This window comes from Triturus cristatus, chromosome 4_1 (genome assembly GCF_964204655.1).
Source record: "Triturus cristatus chromosome 4_1, aTriCri1.1, whole genome shotgun sequence".
NCBI classification, from domain to species: Eukaryota; Metazoa; Chordata; class Amphibia; order Caudata; family Salamandridae; genus Triturus; species Triturus cristatus.
The window spans coordinates 34,212,806-34,236,163 of record NC_140585.1 but is presented as its reverse complement, the minus strand read 5'-3'; the positions used below and the strand labels follow the sequence as shown (position 1 = coordinate 34,236,163).

Sequence of the window (23,358 nt, the reverse complement as noted above, 5' to 3'; positions counted from 1 at the left end):
CAATCAATCAATCAATCGCATTTATAAAGCGCGCTACTCACCCATCAAGGGTCTCAAGGCGCTGGGAGGGGGGGGGGGGGGGTCAGTGCTCGAAGAGCCAGGTCTTGAGCTGCCTTCTGAAGGAGAGGTGGTCAGGTATGGCGCGAAGGTGGCTGGGCAGAGAGTTCCAGGTCTTCGCTGCTAGAAAAGAGAAGGATCTTCCTCCGGCGGTGGCTTTGCGGATGCGGGGTACGGCTGCCAGGGCCTGTCCGGTGGAGCGCAGAGTGCACGGGGGAGTGTAGAAGGAGACGCGGTTGTTGATGAGTTTGGGTCCGAGGTTGTGAAGGGCTTTGTGTGCGTGGGTGAGTAGTCGGAAGGTGAACCGCTTGTTGACGGGTAGCCAATAGAGTTTTTTCAGGTGTCCGGAGATGTGGTGGTGGCGAGGGATGTCCAGGATGAGTCTTGCGGCAGCGTTCTGGATCCGTTGGAGTTTCCTCTGCAGCTTGGTGGTGATGCCGGCGTACAGGGTGTTCCCGTAGTCTAAGCGGCTGGTGATGAGGGCGTGGGTGACGGTCTTCCTGGTGTCGGTGGGGATCCAGCGGAAGATCTTGCGGAGCATGCGGAGGGTGTTAAAACATGCCGAGGTCACCGAGTTCACCTGTCTGGTCATGGTGAGGGAAGAGACCAGGATGAAGCCGAGGTTGCGCGCGTGGTCGGTGGGTTGGGGAGTGCTGCCTAGGGCGGGGGGCCACCAGGAGTCATCCCATGTGGTGGGAGTGGGGCCGAGGATGAGGACCTCCGTTTTGTCTGTGTTCAGTTTCAGACGGCTGTCTGTCATCCAGTTCGCCACTTCCTTCATTCCTTCATGTAGTCTGGTCCTAGCTGATGTGGGGTTGTTAGTGAGGGATAAGATGAGCTGGGTGTCGTCGGCGTATGATATAAGGTCGAGTCCGTGTTTGCGTGCGACGTTCGCCAGGGGGGTCATGTAGACGTTGAAGAGTGGGTGTGCTTGACCTGTTGATCTGTCTGTTTGGGTGTGCTTGACCTGTTGATCTGTCTGTTTGGGTTTGCTTGACCTGTTGATCTGTCTGTCCGGGTGTGCTTTATCTGCTTCACTGTTCCGCCTCCTCTTTCTCGCTTGTAAATCCGCAGTTAGTGTTTCGCATTGGGTGGGAAACCAACTTGGAATGTGCGAGGGTTGTAAGATTTGTGAAACTGAGCTCAAAATATACGAAAGCAGCCCATACACCGAGGGGGTCCCGGGGAACCTCAAACACACACAGCAGTGGTTCATCAAGGTAGTGGGGGCTGATGTGTGTTTGCTTTGCCCGACTAATTGCCTGCAGTAACTACTTGGTGTTCATTTTACAAACTTCTTTAAATGAGTCCTTGGTGAACCACTCTTTCTTGTGAGTAAAAACTATGGCTCCATGCAGGAACTCTCTTGTATTGTCAACGCAGATGTGCTTCTGAGTATCCCCATTTTAACCACAGCGGTGTTTTATGTACATCAGGACAGACATAATGTGACCTTAGTCCTTCTAGCGTGTTCTTACTAGAAACTCAGGTTTAATGCACTTTTAGTTTCTGAAATTCAGGACCGGTTGCCACCCCATGTATGTAATGGTTTTATTCTCTCCTGTTATGACTCTGTCTCTGCTCAATAAACCATCCATTACTCCTGAAGTTTCTACCACTGAGTTGAATGGTGGGTTCTCTTCCCAAAGCTTGGGTCTAAGCGCCTTCACTGAGACAGTCTTGGTCGATGGACTCTTCCATTCTGCTCTTTTCCAAGATGTGGTACCCAAGGGGGACGGGAGGTCACAACGGCCTGAGATGTGGCGTTGAACCAAGTCTCCATCACGATGGGTGGGCAGTGATGGTTGTCCATGAGGTCAGTGTGGCTGGTGTGTGGTCCTCCGCACCTGAGGAGCACACCCGCAAGCTGAGGTGAGCAGGTGCTGGCTTCTGTGTGGTGCCTGAGTGAGGTTCCCTGTTTGTAGGGATCGTGTTACCCCGAAGGTTGGTTTGTAATATCATTGGGATTGGGAGGGGAGGGTGAGATGGGCCAGTTACAGCTGCATCTGGTCTCAGGTTTTGGTTCTGTGTTGTCCTCTTTAGCCCCAGTGGGATTGATGTTGCTTTCCTGTCTGGCTCACAACAGGGATACTATGGTCCTGGGTGATGTACTGAATTTGAGGACGTCTGGTACGTGACCTGCCTCTTTGGCCATTTTAGACTTTCTATTACGACATGTGTTGTTTTTTCAGTCTTGATGCTCTAGTGTTCCCTTCTTGCCCCTTCCATTGCCGCCATGAAGCCATTCCTATCCCCTCAGAGTTTGCTGCTTAGTTTCTCACTCTCTCAGTAGGTTGTTTAGAAAGTCTAGTTTTTGGATGGCTCAAGTTGTTAACCATTCCAATGTGGCAAAGTCCTCCTGTTAGTGGTGGGCGTTGGGGGTTGTGCAATCCACACTTTGAGGTGTTTCGGTTCACTTGCCATAGCCTGCACTGGGGCAGGCTAAGTAGATGAACTTTGTTCAGGTGGGGTCTGGCCCGGGCCTTCCTCAGAATCCTATCTGGCATCTTGCACTGCTCTTGGTTGGTGTGAATGTGTCCTCCGCCTTGCTCCAGCTGAAGTTGTGGTGATCTGGGGCTTAAGGACCAAGTACGATGCAGCATGCGGTGTGTGTGTGATCTTACCCTCTGTAAGGTAATGGCCAGGTTGCCGCCACTCAACAGAAAGCTTTTGGCGAGGCCATGGTGCGTAGGTGGTGAAAGAGATGGTCTTTAATGTCCATCCTAAAAGCCATGATGTGACCTGGTTTGTTGTCTTGACTGTGAGTGTTATTATTCAGTCTCGCATCGCCTTATATGTGTTCTTATATCTCCCGCTCTCTGCACTTGAGACCCATCAGTCACCCCTCTAGCAGGCATTCCAGTCCCAAAGGCAGGGTGCTCAGTTCTAAGAGTGAGGGTGCACCTGCATGAGCAGGACACCCCCTACATCCTACGGAGTCCATTCTCCTGGGTTGTAAGTGTATCAGCCATTAACATATAGAGGGGCATCACGTCATTATGCGATGACCATCTCTAAACTGACTGGAACTAACCTGGGCATGTTTGGTATCAAACTTGTTGGAATCATACCCCAACACCGTATCAGGTGTTGGAGGTATGATTCCATCCACTGTAGGGCCCCTCCGGGAGGCCCTCCATGCTCCCGGGACCAATCTAACTGAGGCCGACAGCAAACTAGGGCTGCTGCTGACCACAGACACGATTCTGCCCTCCTGCTTCTGGGCCAAGTCAGAGCAGGGAAATAGGTTTCCTGTTGCAGGGAGGTGTGGTCACCTCCCAAACAGGACTTAGTGTATTGGGCTGGAGCAGGAACAAAAATGTCATTACATCGCATGCGGTACAGCACATACGATTACGAATACAATCTGAACCATTACAACACAAGTCATTTCAACGACTTGCTGTAGGGGGCGTGCTGGACTTAAGAATAGTATATTTTACTATTCCAACTCCGGTGTGAGCAACAGTAGGGAAGGTGTTGGAATAGTAAATTATACTATTCCTTAGTTTAGCGCGCCCCCTACAGCAAGTCGTTGAAATGACATGCGTTGTAATGGTTCGCATTGTAACAACACGGTCATTGTAACGACTGCGTTGTAATCGCATGCGTTGTACCGCATGCAATGTAAGCGCTGTTTTCCGGCAGGAGCGCTTGCCAGCGCCACCTAGTCTGCTAGAAGGGCTCATTTGGTGCCGTCCTTGCATACTCCAGTTCAAACCAGATCAGGGAGCCATTGGCTCCCCGCTCTGGTACAAAGCTGAACAAAGGACAGGGGTGTATCCTCCCCACTGTCCGACTCCTCCTCTGGGGGGGACCCCTGAATCGTCCCAACCCTAACCTTAGGGTACTTCAGGGCTTACCTGTGGGTGGGTCCCTAGATTCGTCGTGGGATTCGATTCAGATTCAAATCTACGTCTTCTTTGACCATTTGAACATCTTGGCCGAGTCGTGCTGACCGTGCCGAACTGAATGCATTGTGCTGCTGCTTCCGGACGAACACTGCAACGGAGAAGACTGTCGACTCCTTACCTCGTCGTCCTGCAAGGTCGCTGCAACCTCAGTGTCTGTGTTCCGTCCTGGGCCTGTGGACCTCTAAAGACATCCAAAGGAATCACCCTTGGACTAAAGGAGTCACTCCCCTGCATCTGCAGGCACCGCAACAAGATCGACTGGTTTGCCGAACCTGGGCTCCCACAGACTCCACAAGGCTCTGCAACACAGGTGGTGGTTCTGCATTCCCCTCGAGGCCTGAGCTGTGCTCTCGTCGAGTTGAGGCCAGCATCCCTCGTAGTGCGCCTTGGAACTGAACCCCAGTGCACCGTGTCGCTGCATCACTTCAATCACCCGGTGACCGCAACGGTTACCCCGACCAACTTGTGTTAAACCAAGTCATACCCATCAAGAGGTTCTGTTGACAAGTCTGTACCCGTTATAACTGACCCATGCCGACGTGGTTGGTTGGATAGACCGACTCTGTTGATCCCGGTGGCTCAGGCAGAGCTACAGCTTCGGTGTCCCCAAGTTTAAAGCCTCTTCACTTAACTTGTCTTCCTGAACTCGAGTGGCCTTCGTCGTCCGTGCTTCCGAAACGTCCCGGATTGGCATAGACTCTGTCCTGTCTGCTTTCAGGTACTCTTCGCTCTGAACTCTCTTCTGAGTTCCAACAGACTCTTTCGTCCTTCAGTGGTAAGACTGCAACCACGACGTACCCGCTGAACAGTATTGAGTGTATGGTCAAGTATTCCCTTTCACCTAACCGTTGGGGGGGGGGTTCCTCAACTCTCACTTGGGGTGGTTCCTTGGGTCCCCGACTCTTCTACATCTCCTGGGTCCAGTCTCGACTTAAGTCATGGGTCATCTCCAACGTATTTGATATAGTCTGTCTCCCCTTTGGGGACCACTGTGTATTGGTGCTAACTGCTGTTCTATGTCCAAAGTATTGTGTGCATTGTGAATATCTCCGGGTAGGAGATACTGTAACGTGTTAGTGAGTAATGGTAATAAATAGTTATTTTTATAAGTATACTGTGTGGGTCTTTTTCATTTAGTCCACACTAAACGATTGGATACTGGTGAACCGAGCTGCTTTGGCCTCCTCCTAGATTAAGCCTGAAGACTTCTCTCCACAGCTAACAGTTAGAGAGCTTTCTATGGTTATCTAAACCCCCTAAAATTACCATAAGGGTCGGCCGGGTTAGTGCAGGGTGGTACACTTACATAAGTGAGCACCATATACTGACCTGGCTTCTCACATTGTTTTTGTAATTAGTTTTGCTGGTGCTGCTGTGGTATTTGTGATTAGTTTTGCTGGTGCTGTATCTGTGAGTAGTTTTGCGGATGGTGTAGCTGTGATTAGTTTTGCGGATGCCAGGGGCGGCTGGTGACATTTGAAATTAGTGGGGCGTAAAGGTTTGGGATGAGTGGCTGTTGGTGTGCTCGCACGGCGAGCAAGCCCGACCGTCATAAGGTAGAACCCCCCCAATTTTGGGGGGTAAAAATAGTGTGCAAATGGTGCATTGTCGAGGATATTTACCATGGATTTTTTAATTGGCACTGCCAGGGTACTGTCATGATGACTGTGTTTGCACAAATGCACACAATAGTGCGAATATGATTGACAGCACAGGGCCTGAATGGACCCTGCTCTGTCAAACACAGCGTGATGGTGAGTATGCAGACATTATTCAAATACTACACAGAGTGTAAGAAATTGGGCAGTTCTTGAAATTATATTGTTATGGTGTAGATTGAGGGGATGGAGAGTGTAAAGAATAAATGCCAAAAACAAGGAAAGGGAACCGTGGCCAGCAGGGGAATGAAGCAGACCTGAGAATCGACTGCTCTGCTCCATCCCTTTCAATGTCACCTTGCATGGGTGCAGCAGGTGCAGTCGCACTAGGGAATTGAAAGGGCCATTAAACCCTAGTAATTGCTGGATTTAATCGCTCCAACAGCAAAGGGGCCATTTCCCCTGCTTACACTTGAGCCTATGGCATCCTTGCTACTCTACTGCTTGCTCAACACCCCACTGTAGTCCCTGGGTAGGAACAGTACGAGTACTTCCCTAGAACTCCATCAAGGTACAAAAAAACAGGGATATTGTTCAGGACAGGTGATAGAAATCCAGGTAATGGAGCACTGGAAGAGTCACGAGGTACACACTAGCCAGCTTAGTTTTCAAAAACTAGAGGAGCACGGAATGCCTAATTGCCAGAAGGGACTGGAGCACTGTCTCCATTGAAGGTGTGCCGGCTAAAAAAACATGAAGCGGTAGGAGCCCAGGAGTAAACCAATTACCAAAGACATCCAAGGCGACATTGATAAGTGAAGAAACACCGGAGAGCTATGGCAGCCCAAGAGGCAAAAGGCCCTCTGCCAAGATCGAACTTAGGCCCTGGCAGCAATGCAGAGCAAAGACAGTCTTAAACATGGAGGCCGACATTACTAGTACAAGCAAAACTGCAAGCAAGCCCAGCACTGCAGAGGCGCCAACCCGGCCAGATTATCCAGCCAAACCTGGCCAAACCTGACCAACCCCAACCCAGCCAAACCACCCTAAAATTAAAAAACACTTACCTGACCGGTGACCGCCTCTTCTCCTGGCCCGCGTTGGCGCCTCTCTGCCCCTTCAAACGGTCCGGAACACCACGTCCACGTGACGCAAGTGACTGGCAACCCGGCCCTCAGCCAATCCTGGCGCTGCAGCAGCGCCAGGATTGGCTGACGGCACAGCCTACTCCTCGTCCGCCGCCTGCCCATTAAGAGACCGAGGGGCTCCTAATGGGCATGCGCAAGGCAGCAAAAACACAAGTACGCATGACTGGGCACGGAGTAAAAAATTAAGCTCCATGCCCACTCATGCGCACTTGTGCTGCCTTTTCCAAAGGCGTCTGACAATGATGTCAGTCAACATGACGCCGGACCGCCCACGGTCCGACGTCATGCTGATTGACATTCACAGAGGAGGGAGCTGCGGACATTCACAGAGGAGGGAGCAGCGGGCGCAGGCACGGGCGGGGGTGCTACGCCCCCACGCCCCAATGGACACACCGCGCCTGGCGGATGCTGTATCTCTGATTAGTTTTGCTTGTGCTGATATTGTTGATTAGTCTTGCGGATGCTGTATCTGTGACTAGTTTTGCTGATGCTGTATCTGTGATTATTTTGCGGATGCTGTATCTGTGATTAGTTTTGCTTGTGCTGATATTGGTGATTAGTTTTGCTGGTGCTGATGCTGTATCTGTGATTATTTTGCGGATGCTGTATATGTGATTAGTTTTGCTGGTGCTGATGTATTTGTGATTATTTGTGCTAGTGCTGATGCTGTATTTGTGATTAGTTGATTAGTTGGTGGAGTGAAGGTATCTGTCACGATTCCCCCCTGGTGCTTTAAAGGTACGTGCGAGTGAGTTCTTGAGGCACACTGGGTGGATCCAATTCCTGGCTGAGCCTGTGGCTTTGGGAGAGCTGCAGAAGGATTCCGGCCTGCCCCCTCTGTATTGCAGCATGCCGACTTTGGACATATTGAGCCGGGCAAACCGGGTAGTGTGTCTCTGCTGCTGCTATCTGCGCTGGGCCGCGGTCCTGATCCTGCAGAGTTGTGTAGGTGGAGCTGCTATTGGTGGACGATGACCGCCGGCAACTGCAGAGGCCAGTGAGGCAGTCTGGTGCACAGAGCAACAGCCTTGTGGCGGAGTTCTGCCACAGAATCTGGTGAGAGACGCTCCTTCTCCTTGTGGTAGGGACCCAGAGGCCAGCCCTCGGGATTTTGCAGAGTGGTGCGCCTGTCCAAAGGGCGGGCACACCGGGCCTACAGCCTCTGGAGCTGATTGGGGTTGACTGACCCCCCTCCTTCCCTGCGCTCTACTCTTGGATCTGCCCTACCATTGGACTTCCGCTTGAGTCCCCCCCCCTTGCTCGGGAGCCTCCATTAGTGGATGTTACAGTGCGGTCCTGGTGACTAGTACTTCAAGCCTCCGCCTCCAGCATTCTATGCCCCATATCCACCTGCATCTCAACCTGGGCCTCTGTCTTCAACCGAACCGCTCCGAGGGGACATTGGAACTTGGGGCCAAATGTCCGACCCTTCCATTTTGCGACTCGGAAATTGCGTCGTTTTGCGAATCTCAATTTGCGACTCCCAAAATTGAATTTACAACAGTGTCTCAGACACTGTTTGCGATTCCTAATAGGGTCGCAAATTGCCTGTTTCATTAATATTCAAGAGGCAGGTCCCAATGTGCGACCCATTGGGAATGGCTAGCACTCCCAGGGATGGTGACCTGGGACTGCTTTTTAAATAAAGCAGTTTTAAAAAAATGCGGCCTGTTTTCCTTAAAAGAAAACGGGATGCATTTAAAAAAGAAAAATGAAACTTTAGGCAGTGGTTCGCTGCCAGTCACAAAGAGGAAGGGGTCCCATGGAGACCTCAAAAACCATTGTCTACATTGGTTCCTGTGGTACAGAGATTTTCCCCTCACTAGAGCCAGTGACATTATTCTAACCCGAAGGGTTTGCTGGATTGGGACAGGCCGCAAAGACAAAACTGGGGACTGCATTGTTATAATTTTAGGTATCAAAAATTGGCACTTTACAAGCAGGTTTTAGAAACCGAACATCCACCATTGATCAGGTATTCCGCCTCCAACTCCTCTATTGGAAAACGGTGGTGCTGGAGGGTGGCAGTTTGTATCTAATCTTCGTAGACCTAAAATCTGCCTTTGACCTAGTTCCAAGATCCAAACTCTGGGCTGTTCTAACTAACATGGGGGTTCCCTCCTAACTCTGTAATATCCTTAGGAGGATGCATGAGAAGACAGTTTCGATGTAGGAAAGTAGGGGAGCTTTCTGAACCATTTCCGGTAACTAGGGGCGTACGATGGGGCTGTGTGTTGGCTACAACCCTATTTTTTTTGTCCATCAATGGATTGGTGGATACCCTAAATGGGGTCGGTGACAACGATGCTCCTAAGATTTGTTCCACCAAAATTCCAGCCCTGATCTTCACCGATGATACCCTCCTGCTATGAAAATCGAGCGGGGTCTTGAGGTGACGGTTGCCATGATGTAATTAAAGTTTTTTAATTCTGTACATTCCACCAGAACTGTTATGTCCTTTAGGATGGTCCTGTCCTGTATACCCCATTTTACATACATTGTCCCAGCCACGCGACAATAACGATTCTAAACAGGTGACCTTTTAACTAGTAGCTTGCTCCTGTCTCTTCGACACCAGCCTCTCGGTACTCTATCATAATCCCTGGACCTGATGTACACTTAAAGATGTCTTCCGGCAAGGCAAAATTATTCTGTATAAGGGTCACCACTTTTTCATCCTTGTCCAACAGCCAGCTGTGCATGATCGCACTGTTTAGAAAAGCATTGGTGATTGTTTTCAAAACATTAATGATTGTTTTCAAAACGTATCGATTCTAGAAAAAACCCTGGAGTGACCACTTTAGTATAAAAGACCCTCACTCCTCCCTACAAATTAGAGGAGAATTCCTTCCAAGCAGAGATGAGGGTCCTGCATGCTGAATCTTCGACAAGCAGCTGTCTGACATTCCTTGCGGGCCGTCATCCTCGAAGCAGAGATGGGGTCCTTCAGTCCCAACAATCAGGTGAGGGGGCTGGTTCATCTCTAGGGGTTTATTGGCTACACACATTTATACATATACACCTACACATCCAGGCTAGGCACATTTAGGCAAATTACTTGGAGCACTCATTTTAGGAATATGCAAGCACTACTATTTTTATCTGAACTGCTTATGTTCATCTTATTAGCACTATGGTAGAAATGTATCTACTGTTTACTACATTGGTACTAGCAATCTTTCATATGCTTCTGTCTCCTGATTGTCGCAGCACATATGTTTTACACAAGACTGTCGCTGGACCAATAAATACTTATTGAAACGTCCTAATCACTTTCCTGTGTATTTTCTGAGAGAAAGCAAGAACAAGTGTCTGTACTGTTTACCACGATCCCTGAGGAATCAGGGTTGTCATGCTCAGTGGTTGCCAGGGGGGTGGTAGTGGCACTGTAGAGCTAGCTGTCTAACGGCTGACATATACTGTGGGGTTGTCCGGAAGCAGTTGGGACACCAAGCCCTCAGTTTAGGCCATTCCAAACGCACAGGTCCTGGGGGACTCCTAGGAACTACACAACAGAACCAAGCCCATGTTGAACGGAATCCCACTGGAGAGGCCCCCCTTTTTTGAGTATTTGGGGCTCACTCTCAATGAGCACATGGACTGGGCCTTTCACAGAGGGAAACCGAGATTGAAGCTAGCACAGAGTACAGATTGTCTGAGAAGGTCTATAGTCCTTCATTCTCTAAGCCACTTAGCGCCCGAGGGAAATATACAAAACTCAGTCTGTGGGAGCCATTACTTATGAAGGAGAGCTATGGGGACATAAGTCTGTTAAAGGCATTGTATTGGCAGTAAAGAAATTAATCAGGGACAAGGGGGTAGATTTACAAGAAAGTGACACATCTGTAGAGATGCGTCACTTTCCCTGCGCCACCCTGAGAAACCCTTGTATTTACAATACGCTGCACCATGGTGCAAGGATTGACAGATGCGTCAGAAATTCTGACGCATCTGTTAGCACAAAAGTCACGTATTGCTGGAGTCGTGTCACAAGCAGGACACAACTGCAGCAATGCATGGGGAGGCCAAGCCTCATTGTGCTGCGTCACTCTTTACGCCTGCTCCAAGCAGGCGTAAGGTCTTGACGCAGTGGCGTCTAGAAGTGGCGCAGTTAAATCTTGTAGATTTCACTGCGCCACTTCTGAGTCTTTCCTGCGTGGGAACGCCAACCCTGCGTACATTCTACCTGACGCAGGTTTAATGTGGTGCAGGGCTTTACAACGTGATGCATCTCCCTAGATGCATCACGTTGTAAATTGGCCGCATTTTTACACCGCCGCTGTGTCACCAACAGTGACAAGACAGTGGTGCAATAATGATGCCAGGGGGTTGTAAATCTGCCCCTTAGTGTCTCTTCCGCAGCATTTCCCTGACTCCGCTCCGACTTGATCCAGGGTTGCCCCCTATTTCGGAGACTATTGTTTTATGACCTCTCCTCTTTTGCAGGAGTGTTTGATCAACCCCAGATCTGACTCCATATAGACCAGCATTAGAAGACCTCCCGGGGATACCAGGGGCCAAAGGCTACCTTGGGGTTCTCATCTCGGGGACACTCTGACTAGTATAGGACTGGCTTCTCTATGGAAAGACCCGCTAACAACCTCCCAGGCAATTTCCAAGTAGAAACCTGTGGATTGCTACAGGGCTTCTAGACTTCTCTCTCTAATGAAGGGTTCAACAGAGGGTATTTTAACTAGGACTTTCTTACAGATTAAAGACACTTATAGTTACAGGATTTTCCTGGAAGAGATCTAGCCAGCACTAGCCAGGAAGTTGTATTTGCAGCTCAGGCATGGCTCTCTCGCCCTGCGCACATTTCCTAGTGCCTGGTTGAGGGACATAGATCGGAATAGTCCCTCCTGTGGTACAGCCGAAGAAACCGAAGCACACGTGCTCTTTTGTCCAGCATACAAAAGATTAAGACAAAAGTGGATAGTACAGATCTGCAGGAACCTATGGATTCCTAACCCCCTAGTGGCCCTTAGAATACTGAAATACAATCCCCACCACGTGATAGGATTCGCAGTATCCAGATATCTCTTGTCCATATGGTGTGCTAGTAAAATGTTCCCTGGATAAGGGATGGATATCTCACAATGATCAGAGTAGAGGGCTTCTTTGGTGATGAAGTGTAGGCCTATGCAGGTGCAGCACTTGATTTTAATACTATGTGCTTGGGGTTAAGAAAGTAACCAATCTCATTTTAAGGTCTTCTTTTTTAACTAATTAGCTTCTTAATCCAACCTGGACCTTAATGTGTACATATTCGACTCATGTGCTATTGATGCTTTGATGAATGTTATGCTTTTTAAACCCAAAACTGAGACCAAAGGTATGAAGGAATGTAAATGATGCACACATTTTGGGTGACCGCAGACCCTCGAGGAGCACTTGTTTAAGGTTTCTCTCATTAAGGTTTTTGTCTCCTGGTCCTGGTCTTGATCGGGGGCAGCATTTGTCAATTGTTGCTCTAAGACTGGATTTTATTTCTTTTTACTGTGCATTGCTATTTGGATGCGACCTGTCTTTAGGATCTTTTTGTGCTTGTATAAGGTTTCTCTGCACTGTGCACTTTTATGGTCCATTGAATCCAAGTTACTATGAGGACGATAATGATTAGTTTTGCTGGGGCTTGTGAGAAGTTGGCCTGATATATGATGTCACTAGTTCTAGTGTACACCTTGTATCAGTCCAAACAACCCTTATGGTGATTGGTTGTAAAGTCAACCTTATAGACCAGCTATGCTAGTGGTAGCATGGACAAGAGCAGTCTTAGGCTAAACTCTGAATGGCATGTGAAGCCAGCTGTGATACCATATATAATCCCTTGAATACCAAATGAAAGGACACCACAACAGATATATATATAAAATAAAGTGTATTTATTCTAGTCAAACCCTCAGCACTCTTTATGAGATTCGAGGTAAGTACAACATAGTCTTATTTAAGCATACATTAAGTCACACAGGTAAGTAATACAGTTAGGCCCTAGGGGCCACGCAAACCATATACTAAGTAAGTGGTATAAGGACCACTGTCACGAACACAGGATAGGCCTAGGCCCAGGGAATCGCTGGGGCTACACTATACTACCAAAAGTTAGGAAGTGGGAGGCCCACGGGATTCAGGTGCAGAGTGGAAACACTCACGCGTAATGCGTAAAAGTCGATAGAATTACTAGCAGTTAGAAATTAACAGTTTTAGGACACTTCTGGTATAGCTAGAAAGTCGAGACTCGGAAACTAGACCCTAGGATAGTCAATACCCTTGTGAGCACCGAAGTACCCAAGTTACCTAGCCCACGGGCTGCGGGTGCATAGGTGTGAACTTGCGTCGGGTTTCGTCGTGGACTTCTATGGATGCCTGAAGGAAAGTTGCTGACAGGCAGTCAGTGAAGAGTGTCCGGTGGATCCCAAGGTGGGGATCAAGAAGGAAGGAACCTGCAAGCAGAAGGGACAGAGTGTAGGTCACCAGCCAGGAGCCGGGAAGGGACCAGGAAGGAACCAGGCGATGTTGTGAAGATGCAGGTGAAGAGGTGAAGCTTGTCGCAGCAGCCACGGGTACCAGGAGACGTCGAGGACGACCAGGACCAGGAGGTGAGCTGTCCCACGAAGGCTCTTGCTGTCGGCGGCGTCGAAGTCGAGTCAGGACCCAACAAGCCTTGGCAAGCGGAACCCACGCAGGATGGAGGACTTGCTTCTGGTGCAGATCAGGAAGGTCTGGGGTGCTTCTCTTTCACAGAGGAGCGGGTGCCAGTCTGGAGGAGCCGGACCAGCAAGATGAAAGTAAAAGTTCGTCGTCGCAGAGGACTAGCCAACGGGCCAGCAACCGGACAACAGGTCGAGCAACACAGGTGCAGAAGGGCCCCACGCAGAACACGTGAAGTGTGGGGAGCTGGTCTTCGTTGCAGATGGTGCTCGGGAGTGGGGCTTCTCAATTCCCCAAGCACAGCCTCGAGGGAGCCTCGGAAGTTGCGCTAGTCAGTTACTAGCCACTTTTCCCAAGTCGCCGGTCCCACGTCCCTCGTCGCCTCCACGGGTCTCAGCTTCGCTGGAGATGTGGATCTGGTTCAGAGGTGTCTGGAAGTCTCGGCGCTGGTCAGTCTCTGCAGTCGTCCCTTGTAGGATTCAGTCGCAAAGCAAGCAGCGGTCGCTGGATGGTGCCTGGTTGCCCAGGGTGGTCACTCCTTGGCCACAAGGGAGATTTCTTCAGTCTTCTTCCTGAGGTCGAATGTCGAAGGTCCAGAGTTTCTGTTCAAGTTGCAGATTCAGGTTAATCTATTTTAGCAGGGCTCAGCTAGCTACTAATATACTGGGCTAGTGGACTGGGCTACCTGCAAGGTCCCTCCTATGGGTGGGACCAGGAAGGGGGGTGGCTACAACCCCTTTCCTTTGTCCAGTTTCGCGCCAGAGCTGGGGCTGGAGTGCCCCAGCACCGGTTTGAACTGGACTATGCATGGAGCACCTTGTGTGCCCCAGGCATGTCTCATTCCTTTCAGCCCTCCCTGCCCCAATACACTAAAGTCTGTCTGGGGAGGTGCTAGCACCTCCCCAAGCAGGAAACCTATTGTCCAGGCCTCCCTAGCTGGGAGGGCTCCCAGTTGCAGGAGGTCAGACTCGTGTCTGTGGCAGCAGCATCCATTTTGTGATGCTGAGGCTTTGGTGAGAGTTAAACAGCAAAGTAGGATTTTAACATGTCTCTCCCTCTAGAAGGGAGGAATAATATCCTCATCACCAGAAATGGTATGGGGGTATTATTCCAAAGTGTTAGACACCTTACACGACATGCTTTGATAAAGCCAAACCATAGTTACCATAACCGTTTAAGATTATAAGGCACTTTAAGAGTATATGGTAGGCTATATCATAGAACAGCTATAAGGACATGGTTCCGAAAGCTGCAGACAGGTTCAGCTCATGCTAGAGCACCATCTCACATGTTACCAAGCACTCTGCCTCCAGGATTGTTAAGGCCTGCCATAGGAGTGGCTGATAGGTACACATTGTCTATTTAAGGGTAGATATAGGTATACTATATCTAAGCAAGGGGTGATTACACGACCTTGCCCCAGCTGAGTGATCAGCCAGTTGTGTCTGATTGGAAGGCCAGGCCAGGGGTGGCATAATACATGCTGCAGCCCCTGGGAGGCCTAGGGTACACCTATGCCCTGGGCACCTAGGGTACACTGTACAGGGTCCAATAAGGTGATCCTTACCAATTGGGTATGTACCTAGGGTACATGGAGTCCATTTTAAAGAGAGAGCAGACAGCCTGAGACCCTGAATGGCAGGATCTCAGGCCAACTAAGTCGAAAAACCAGCTAGACACTAGGCAAAAAGTTTGGGGGTAACCATAGTCAGATATTCACCTTCCTACAGGGCTGATGTTGGTATTTTTTTGCTGATGCTGAAACTGTATTGGTTTATACTTTTCTGGTGTTGAAATTGTGTTGGGCGTTGGTTTTGCTGGTGCTCATGCTGCAATCCCGGGTAATGTTTCGAGTTGCTTGTATATTGGTGGGTGATTGCCTTGTGCTGTTGTGCTTGTGGGTAGTTTTAGAGATGAACAGTGTGTTGGATGTTCATTTTTCTGGCGGCATTGATGTTTCATTTTTTTTTTTTTTTTTAATAAATGTTTTTATTATTTGCAAATTCCTTCATAACTTCAGCCTCTCCACATTTGGTACATGCAATTCACAGTAACACATTGCTCTTCTTAGTTCACATACAATATTATTATGCGACATATCCATTAGAGTTTACGTTATTATCCGAGTTCCTGTGCCCTGTCTCTCACTGACTGCTAACAGTCTCCACATTCTGATATCTATTACCCTCAACTTTCCCCACCAACCAAACTACTACCCCCCTATCCCTCCCCCCAGTGTGCTCCCTCAACAGTTTCCAATCTCAATGTGTCTTGACGTATAGGTGTATACCTGCTTTGTGCCGTTACTATTACCCGGCCCCTATCCCCATGTCACCCCGTGCCCTTCCCTTCGACCCCGGCATTGATGTTTCATGTGTGGCATTTCTAGGGCTGGTGTAAATTGAATGGCGCAGCCGCAGAAGTTGTGTCGCTGGATACTTTTCCTTGTAAACAAGTTACATTAGGTGTTCATTTTGTAGTAGCTGCAGTCTTCACATGTAGTCTCTTGAGTCGGCAGGAACTGGGGATCATTTTGCTGCTGCTTACTTAGGTTTCATGATATTGTTGCTGATCTTGTGTTCTTGAGATGTTTCTGTTGTTAATGTAGTTGTATTGGTGTAGCAAGTGTGTTGATTCGTAGTTCTGCTTCAGATGTGGTTATGTTGGGTCATAGGGTTGGCGGTGCGTATGTTGTTTAAGTGTCTAATGGCGATACGTTCATGACTAATGCCCTGGTCTGAGGTTGTCGCTGGGTTTAGAACATTTCTTTCCTGGTGCTGATGAAACTGTGGTGTTTCTCGAGGGTGGTGATGCATTGTGCATCATTTTGAATATGTTGGTTGGTGGTTTGCTGTGCCACACTTTATAGTGAACATTTAGTTTTCTGGTGCTTAATTTGTGTTGGTTGTTTTCTTGTGAGATGGAGTGAAACTGTATGTATTGGACAACTACAGAAAGAGTTTGGAATAAAGTATTTTAGAAAAGTTCCTTGGCTCGGAAGCTCCTTGTCTATTGATGTACCGTATGGAAACACATCTGACCAACCCCTAATGAAGTTTACTAATGGACTGTTTATTATTCTAAACAATACATGTGGTAACTAATTATTTGGGCGCCTTCCTTTTATTCTATTAAATATCATTGTGTTGTAGGGGATCTGGGGCAGTCAGTCCTTTAGGAGAGTGCACCCAGTTCTCAAATTAAGTGGAAGACCGCTGAGTAGAGCCGCCACTGCTGCATTTGTATTATAGATTCAGTACTTTACTCTCTGTCTTGCCCTCAAATGTATTTCTCACGTCACTTACTCTCTACTCCTCTTTGTGGATTTCTGTTATTCTATTCTTTTTATCACATCTCTTGCTTTCTCTCCCCCACTTTCTCTCTATCTGTCTCCCCCTCTTGTTTCACTATGTCTCTTTCCCATACTTGTTTTCTCACTCCTTCTCCTCCTCAAACTCTTTTTCTCTCTCTCTCAGACATAGCTTCAGAAGACGTCCAGATGAGGATGTGGCTTTCCTTCCTGGCCCTGGCAGCCTTGTGTTGTCCGGCGGTGAGTACATCTTCCATCCTGGTCCAGTGACCGCCCTCAACATTTAAAACACCTGGGACCTGGTCTAGATCTTGGCAGTTGGGTTACTCCATCACAATGGTGACGGCTATCCCGTCCGCTGAAATATAAATCCCATAGGATATAATTGCTGTGTCGGAGTAACCCATCTAGTCTGGGATTAGACAGTGCTTAGTGACCGTACATTCAAAATTGTTTCACAGAGGTTGGCACCTGTGTGCCTTCATAGACCATAGTTACTTTGGTGATGGTTGGGCTGCTCCAAAAACATTGACCTAGTAGGCAACGACTACTTCTCAATACAAAAACAAAGAATCAACACAAACCGCAGACAATTTGAACAAGAAAGAGAACGGGCAAGAAGGCTACCCGACCGTCGCACTAGTACTTATCCGTATTTTTTAGTGACCTTGGAATAGACGCTCAACTGGTTGTCAAAAAAATCGCCACAGAAAAGGGTCTTATTGAAAAAGATAACACAGGAACGTCTGTTATCTAAGCAAATAACATTCCTACAAGTAAGTACTGGTTTCATAACATTTATGAGATCAAGGCATCACAATCTAATGACCACAACATTAATAATCCGCCCAGCCCAAATCCTCAGGAGCTGTCATTGATCATGCAACTGAGTCACGGGGTTTGTGATGAAAAGCTTCTTGATTTATTTGTCTTCTTTTTGCGGATACATATACGTGCTCAGCCCGGCCAATGCGTTTCGTCCTATAAGGACTTCTATTAGGGCTGTAATGGTTCAAAAACAACATATACAACAATATTGTTAGTTACAATGATTGTCAAAAACGTAAATAAAAAAAACACAGACATTACTTTGTTTTTCTTGTATTTATTTTGTGTATTTATTTCCTATATTTATATCAAAGTGACTCCACCACTGAAACTAAGTCCTCTATACATTTATGACGTTTAATATCCGTAAAGCACATGTTCCATATATATATTCGTTTTCATTAAAGTCCACATTGACCACCAGTAATGTATACAAAAACCGGTTTATCGATAGTCAATTTACTCTGATGTCTTGATTCTGAAGCTTCTCTTGGCCGTGAAAAGGAGCTCTAAACATTACTCTTACGGCTTACATACATGCGCCCGATGCTCGTAGGGCTGTGACATATGGCTAATATGCCTTTCAATGGAAAAGGACTATTCTCTGTTAGGTTTGTTCAGGTCCTTTATTGGGGAGTTCTATACCTATATTGGACCGATATCTAACTGCGGGGGCATTTCACCTATATCAGTTTCACAGGTAGAACCACCCCTTTCTCATCACCACTCACCTGAGATATGTCCTCCAAGTCCCACACATTGTGCTCATTAGAACCCAGTCGTTGGAAAATCCTCTGTACACAGACCCTTTGGATAGTTCTTCAGCGAAAGGATATTTCTGTTTTATAAATCTTTGGATGGATAAGTGGGAGAGGCTACGCTACTTACATCAAAAAAGGGGATCCTCCTATATATGAGGCTTCAATACACATATGTGTGCCCCCTTCATCCGAAGGGAACCCCATTTATTTCAAGAAATCTCAAGGCAAATCTGAAAACAAAATAAAACCTCCGTCACCCACTCCCGCGTTTTCTCATAAAGCCAATAATCCAATGTTAACAAAAATATCCCAATTGTGCAATAACAGTTATATATTAGAATACAACCTGTATATCCTCACACATTTGGAAAAGGCTCGGACATTCATGGTGCGCCATTTTCCCTTAAATATCTTTTTTTTCACTTTGAAATCATCACTGCGTTTATTTAAGTCTACACTCCCCCTTGGGCTTTTCTCTTTAGATAGCATCGAGAATGTGCATATTGCCAAATTGTGGAACACATTTCTCCTTTCACCAGCTTAATTTTCAATAATTATTATTTAACATTTGCACCAGTGAAATGGAGCATATCAAACAGGAGAGAGGGAAAAGTGAAAGTGTCATGAGAAATGGTGGGAGAGAGAGAGGACACTATGCAGGAGGCAAAATGTGTGAGGGCAGCAAGTAGGGTATGCAGGGAAATGAGAATTTAAAAGAGGAATGGTAAGGCATGCATGGGTGTTCCTGAAAGGAGCCTTCCATTGAGCAGTGAGGGTGTGAGAGATTGTGTGTGTGTGTGAGAATGGGGTGGTAAGAGCAGTGTGTGGGACAGAGAAGAGGATATCTGAGATAAGGATGAGAAGAAGGTGAGACCAGAAAATATGTGAAAGGAAGATCTGATAAAGATACATATGAGATACAATTGTGAGATGAATGTCAGGAGATGTAGTGTGTGTGTGTCGTATGTGTGCCTGTGTGCGAGTCTGTATGTGGTGTGTACTATGTGGTATGTGTGGAATGTGTGTGTGTGGTGTGTGTGTGGTGTGTGCATGGTGTATGTATGTGTGTGTGGTGTATGTGTGGTGTGCATGTGTGTGATGTGTGTGCATTGTGTATGTGTGGTGTATATGTGTGGTGTGTGCATGGTGTGTGTGGTGTGTGTGTGTCATTGTGTGGGGTGTGTGGTGTGGGTGTGGGTGTGTGTGTCTGGTGTGTGTGTGTGTGTCTGGTGTTTTGTGTGTGGTGTTTTGTGTGTGGTGTGTGTGTGGTGTGTGTTTCTGGTCTGTGTGTGAGGTGTGTCCCAGTGTGTGTGGAGCATGGTGTGTGTGTGGTATGTGGTGTGTGTGTGTGTGTGGTGTTTTTGTGTGGTGTATGGGGTGTGTTTGTGTGTTTGGTGTGCGTGGTGTGCGTTTTGTGTGGTGCGTGGGGTGCGCGTGTGTGTCTGTGTGTGTGTGTGTTGAAACAGAGTGAAGTGAGCAGGATGTCAGAAGCTGCCCAAGGACTCGCCTGTTGCAATTTCAGGCCAGGGCAAGTCTAGTCAATCTTTATTTGCAGTCGATTGATTAAAATCTTACAAAAAAAAGTCTAATCATGAAATCATTAAAAAATCATTAAACAATACAAGGTGACCAAAAGGGTGAGTGGTGGTACGCAGGCCCGGTTCTAGAAGTCCGACATAAAATAGGCACTATCACTTAAAACGTTCCTCTGAACGTTATTTTCACTTGTCCAGAGTTGCGTGATTGGGCCTTCCTTTCCTGGCCCATTCAGCTGCTTATCAGATTTCCAACAGAGCAGGTGAGAGTTACGTCACATGAGGACACACATTCATTTTTTGATCAATGTGCTCCTCTATAGTTGGTGTAAGTGTCCTTAGAGATAATAGTTAATTAGTGCTTATATCCAATGTGGCGAAATAAAACACATTTGATGTCTCCTTTGTGAGAAAGCGTGGTTAAATGCAAAATTAAAAATTAAAAACACTCGTGAATGAACACCACATGACATACAACATATATACATATAGTTCGCAAACATCCTAAAACATACTTATGTTTAGGCAGAAATATGCCTCATGGTCTGCAGGGGTAGAGGGGCTTGTAGTCATACCCTAAAGTCATACCCTAAAGAGATATAGAGCGTATAGTTAGCTTTGAGCAGAAAGAAAAAAGGAAACTGCCTAAACAAGCACTTTACTGTGTCCACCCATATCATGGATGTGAGATGTTTTAAGAACAAAAACGTTCTTCGGACTGTCCGAAAAAGCTGTTGAGGTAAAACGCGGTTAGAGAACTTACTTACGTCAAAGCACACCTCTGTCTGATAACATCGAATGGCACCCGGGCAGACCGCATCTTACCGCGTCCATCTCCCGGTGCACATTAAATAGGGATTCAAAATAGCCCAGTCACGCTCATAGTCGGAGGTGTAACTAGATCGTCGTTAGGACCGATTTTGTAGTCTTTTTTTCTTTTTCTTTATTTAGTTTCTATAATTTCTATTATTTATTTCCAACCGCACCATTGTTTTCCCTAGTCACTGGCATCATGCCAGGATTAGTGGATCCAATACTGTCACTTGGATAATTTCTCCCAAGATGGCCCGTGGTTTTGCCACCAGCAACGGCCATTTTCCTTCCTATCGACGGTCTAGTTACACCTCCGACCATGAGCGTAACTGGGCTATTTTGAATCCCTATTTAATGTGCACCAGGAGATGGACGCGATAAGATGCACCCGGGTTGTCAGTGTATCAGCATTATGCAACCACGTGATGACCAACGCTAAAACGGCTGAATGTAACACTATCTTGTTTGGTGTCAAACATTGTGGAATCATACCCCCCCCCCGAGGTATGATTCCAGCCCTCGGAAGCAAGCATCAATGGAGCCTTCTAGTCCCTGGCAGTACAAGATGGTTGCTGCCGACCAGAGACACATTTCTGCTTTCCTGCTGCTGAGCCAAGCTCGAGCAGAGACCACCTCCCAGACAGGATTTAGTGTAGCAGGGGTGGGTGGGTGCGCTTGCCAGTGACCGAAAGTCTGCATGAGGGGCACATTTGGTGTCCCTGTGCATAGTCCAGTTCAAACCAGTCCTGGGTGCCGTTGGCTCCTGCTCTGGCAGGAAACTGGACAAAGGACATGGGAGTAACCTCCCACTGTCCAGACCCTCCCCTGGGAGGGTCCCCTGAATCTGTCCAACCCTCTCCTGTGGGTACAAAAGGGCTTACCTGACTGTAGGACCCTAGATTCGACGTGGACAAGATTCTGAACCAGAAACCACTAAACTTCGACGGTCTGGACACTCTGGACTTCGTTTGGGCCCGACTTCGTATCCCACTCCGTTCAAACCTCATCTATGCCCGTGCACCATACAGGCTCTGTGCAGGGCCTGTGGAGCATCAAGGACAACCGAAGACATCTCCCTTGGAGTGAAAGAGTCACTCCCCTGCAACCGCAGGCACCAAATCACGACCGACCCGTCTACTGCTCTTGAGCTCCTACGGACTCCAAGGGCTCCGGCAACACAGGAGGTGGGTTTCCAAGTCCCTCAAGGTCAAAGCTGCTGTCTCACCAAGTTTGAGGTCAGAATCCCTCGTGGGGGCTGCAATACCTGTACCCCTGTGCACCGCATTTATTTGCAAGTGCATATGCTTGTTGGCATTTCCCGAACAAGTGCACTGGGCTTCAAGTAGCACCAACCTCTGGCACCATTTCCTACAAAGTACTCCTGCCTCCTTGCACCGAGTGCTCGGTGGGCTGCTGTTTTGTGAAACTGTTTGAGGTCCCCTCGTGACTACTGTGTCTCCAGCCTGTGGGTCCTCTTGAGGGTCAACACTGGTTTTCTTGGGCTCCCCTGGCTGTTCCAGGCTTGCCCTGACTCCCCTGCCTGTGGTGAGTCTCCTGAACCTTGCTGGCTCGAACTGTAACTTTTCTTGACCTTCTTCATGGGTTGCTGTTGCCAAGGCTTGTTGGTGCTACAGCCGGACTCTGACCCCTCAGTACTCAACATCCTTTGTGGGACCATTACAAAGAACGGGGTAACCCAAAAATAGTCAAGGACCTGGGTAATGTTTGATACAAAAGACAATGGTCCTGGACCAGTATTTCAATTCAATCAATGATTGTGACTTAACATATTTGTAAATTAAGTACTCAACATAAAAAGTGCAGCAACGACCACATTCTGGATCACCATATATTTATTTGAAACGATTGGTAAGACCCACAGCAGTATTCAATACATATAACAATTAGAACAAATAGGGGGTTGCTCCAAGGGAAGACGTGCAGAAGACAGGGTGCTCAAGAGTGAAGTGATAAGAGTAGATATTTCCGCAGAAATACATAGGAAATTCGATATGTCAAAGCATAACACAAGGGGACTGGTTGTAAATCACTGTCCTAGAGTAGCCTGGCCAAAATACAATCACAGTAATATATTGATTCAAACTGAAAATAAATTCCAAAATGGCACGTGGGATTCGGGCTCAGGGTCCAGGCAGAATTAAAAGGGCGTCGACGTTTCGATCCGACTTGAGGCCAAAAGGGCGATTAATTCCTCGGCCATGCGGATCTTCATCAGGACTGGGCGGGGCAACCTAGAGTGGGTCAGGGACCAGAAGTTAGGTCGATGCACTAGAATTAAAAAACTTAGATTTGTATGTGTATAAAGCGTAGTCTCACCCGCTATTTAAAAAGGTAAAGACTGGGGTCCGTGGTTCCTGTTAGAGAATCCGACAGACGTGGATGCGCTTCTCCAGCATTATCTTAAGGGGGACAGCTCACATCCAGCTCCTGGTCATCCTCGATGTCTCCTGGTCCCTGTAGCTGCAGAGTCAAGAACCCCCTCAAAGCACCTGAAGCACCGACATTGGTGGGCATTCGTCTACCAAGCTCCTGGTCACTCCTGAGTGACCCAAACTCTGTCCCCTCTGCTTTCCGGTACTCTTCACCAAGAATCCACCTTTGGATTCCATCGGATACCTTTCTTCTTCCCGGCAGTTGCTCTTCTTCGAAGTTCTCCATAGAGATCGACGGCGGTTTCCGAGGCCACTTCAGATCTATGCACCCGGCTTCCCTGGAATAGGTAACT

The 23,358-nt window shown here is 47.8% G+C and overlaps 1 protein-coding gene across 4 annotated transcripts in view; it reads left to right on the top strand.

The window, feature by feature from the left end:
- Positions 1-23,358, top strand: part of SERPING1 (serpin family G member 1) — a 142,816-nt gene that overhangs the window by 19,579 nt on the left and 99,879 nt on the right. For all 4 annotated transcript variants that reach the window (XM_085651408.1, XM_085651409.1, XM_085651411.1 and 1 more), the window contains exon 2: positions 16,842-16,915. In XM_085651408.1, the coding sequence (XP_085507534.1) occupies positions 16,865-16,915 (51 nt within the window). In that variant the 5' untranslated portion in view covers positions 16,842-16,864. The remainder of the gene's footprint in view (positions 1-16,841; positions 16,916-23,358) is intronic.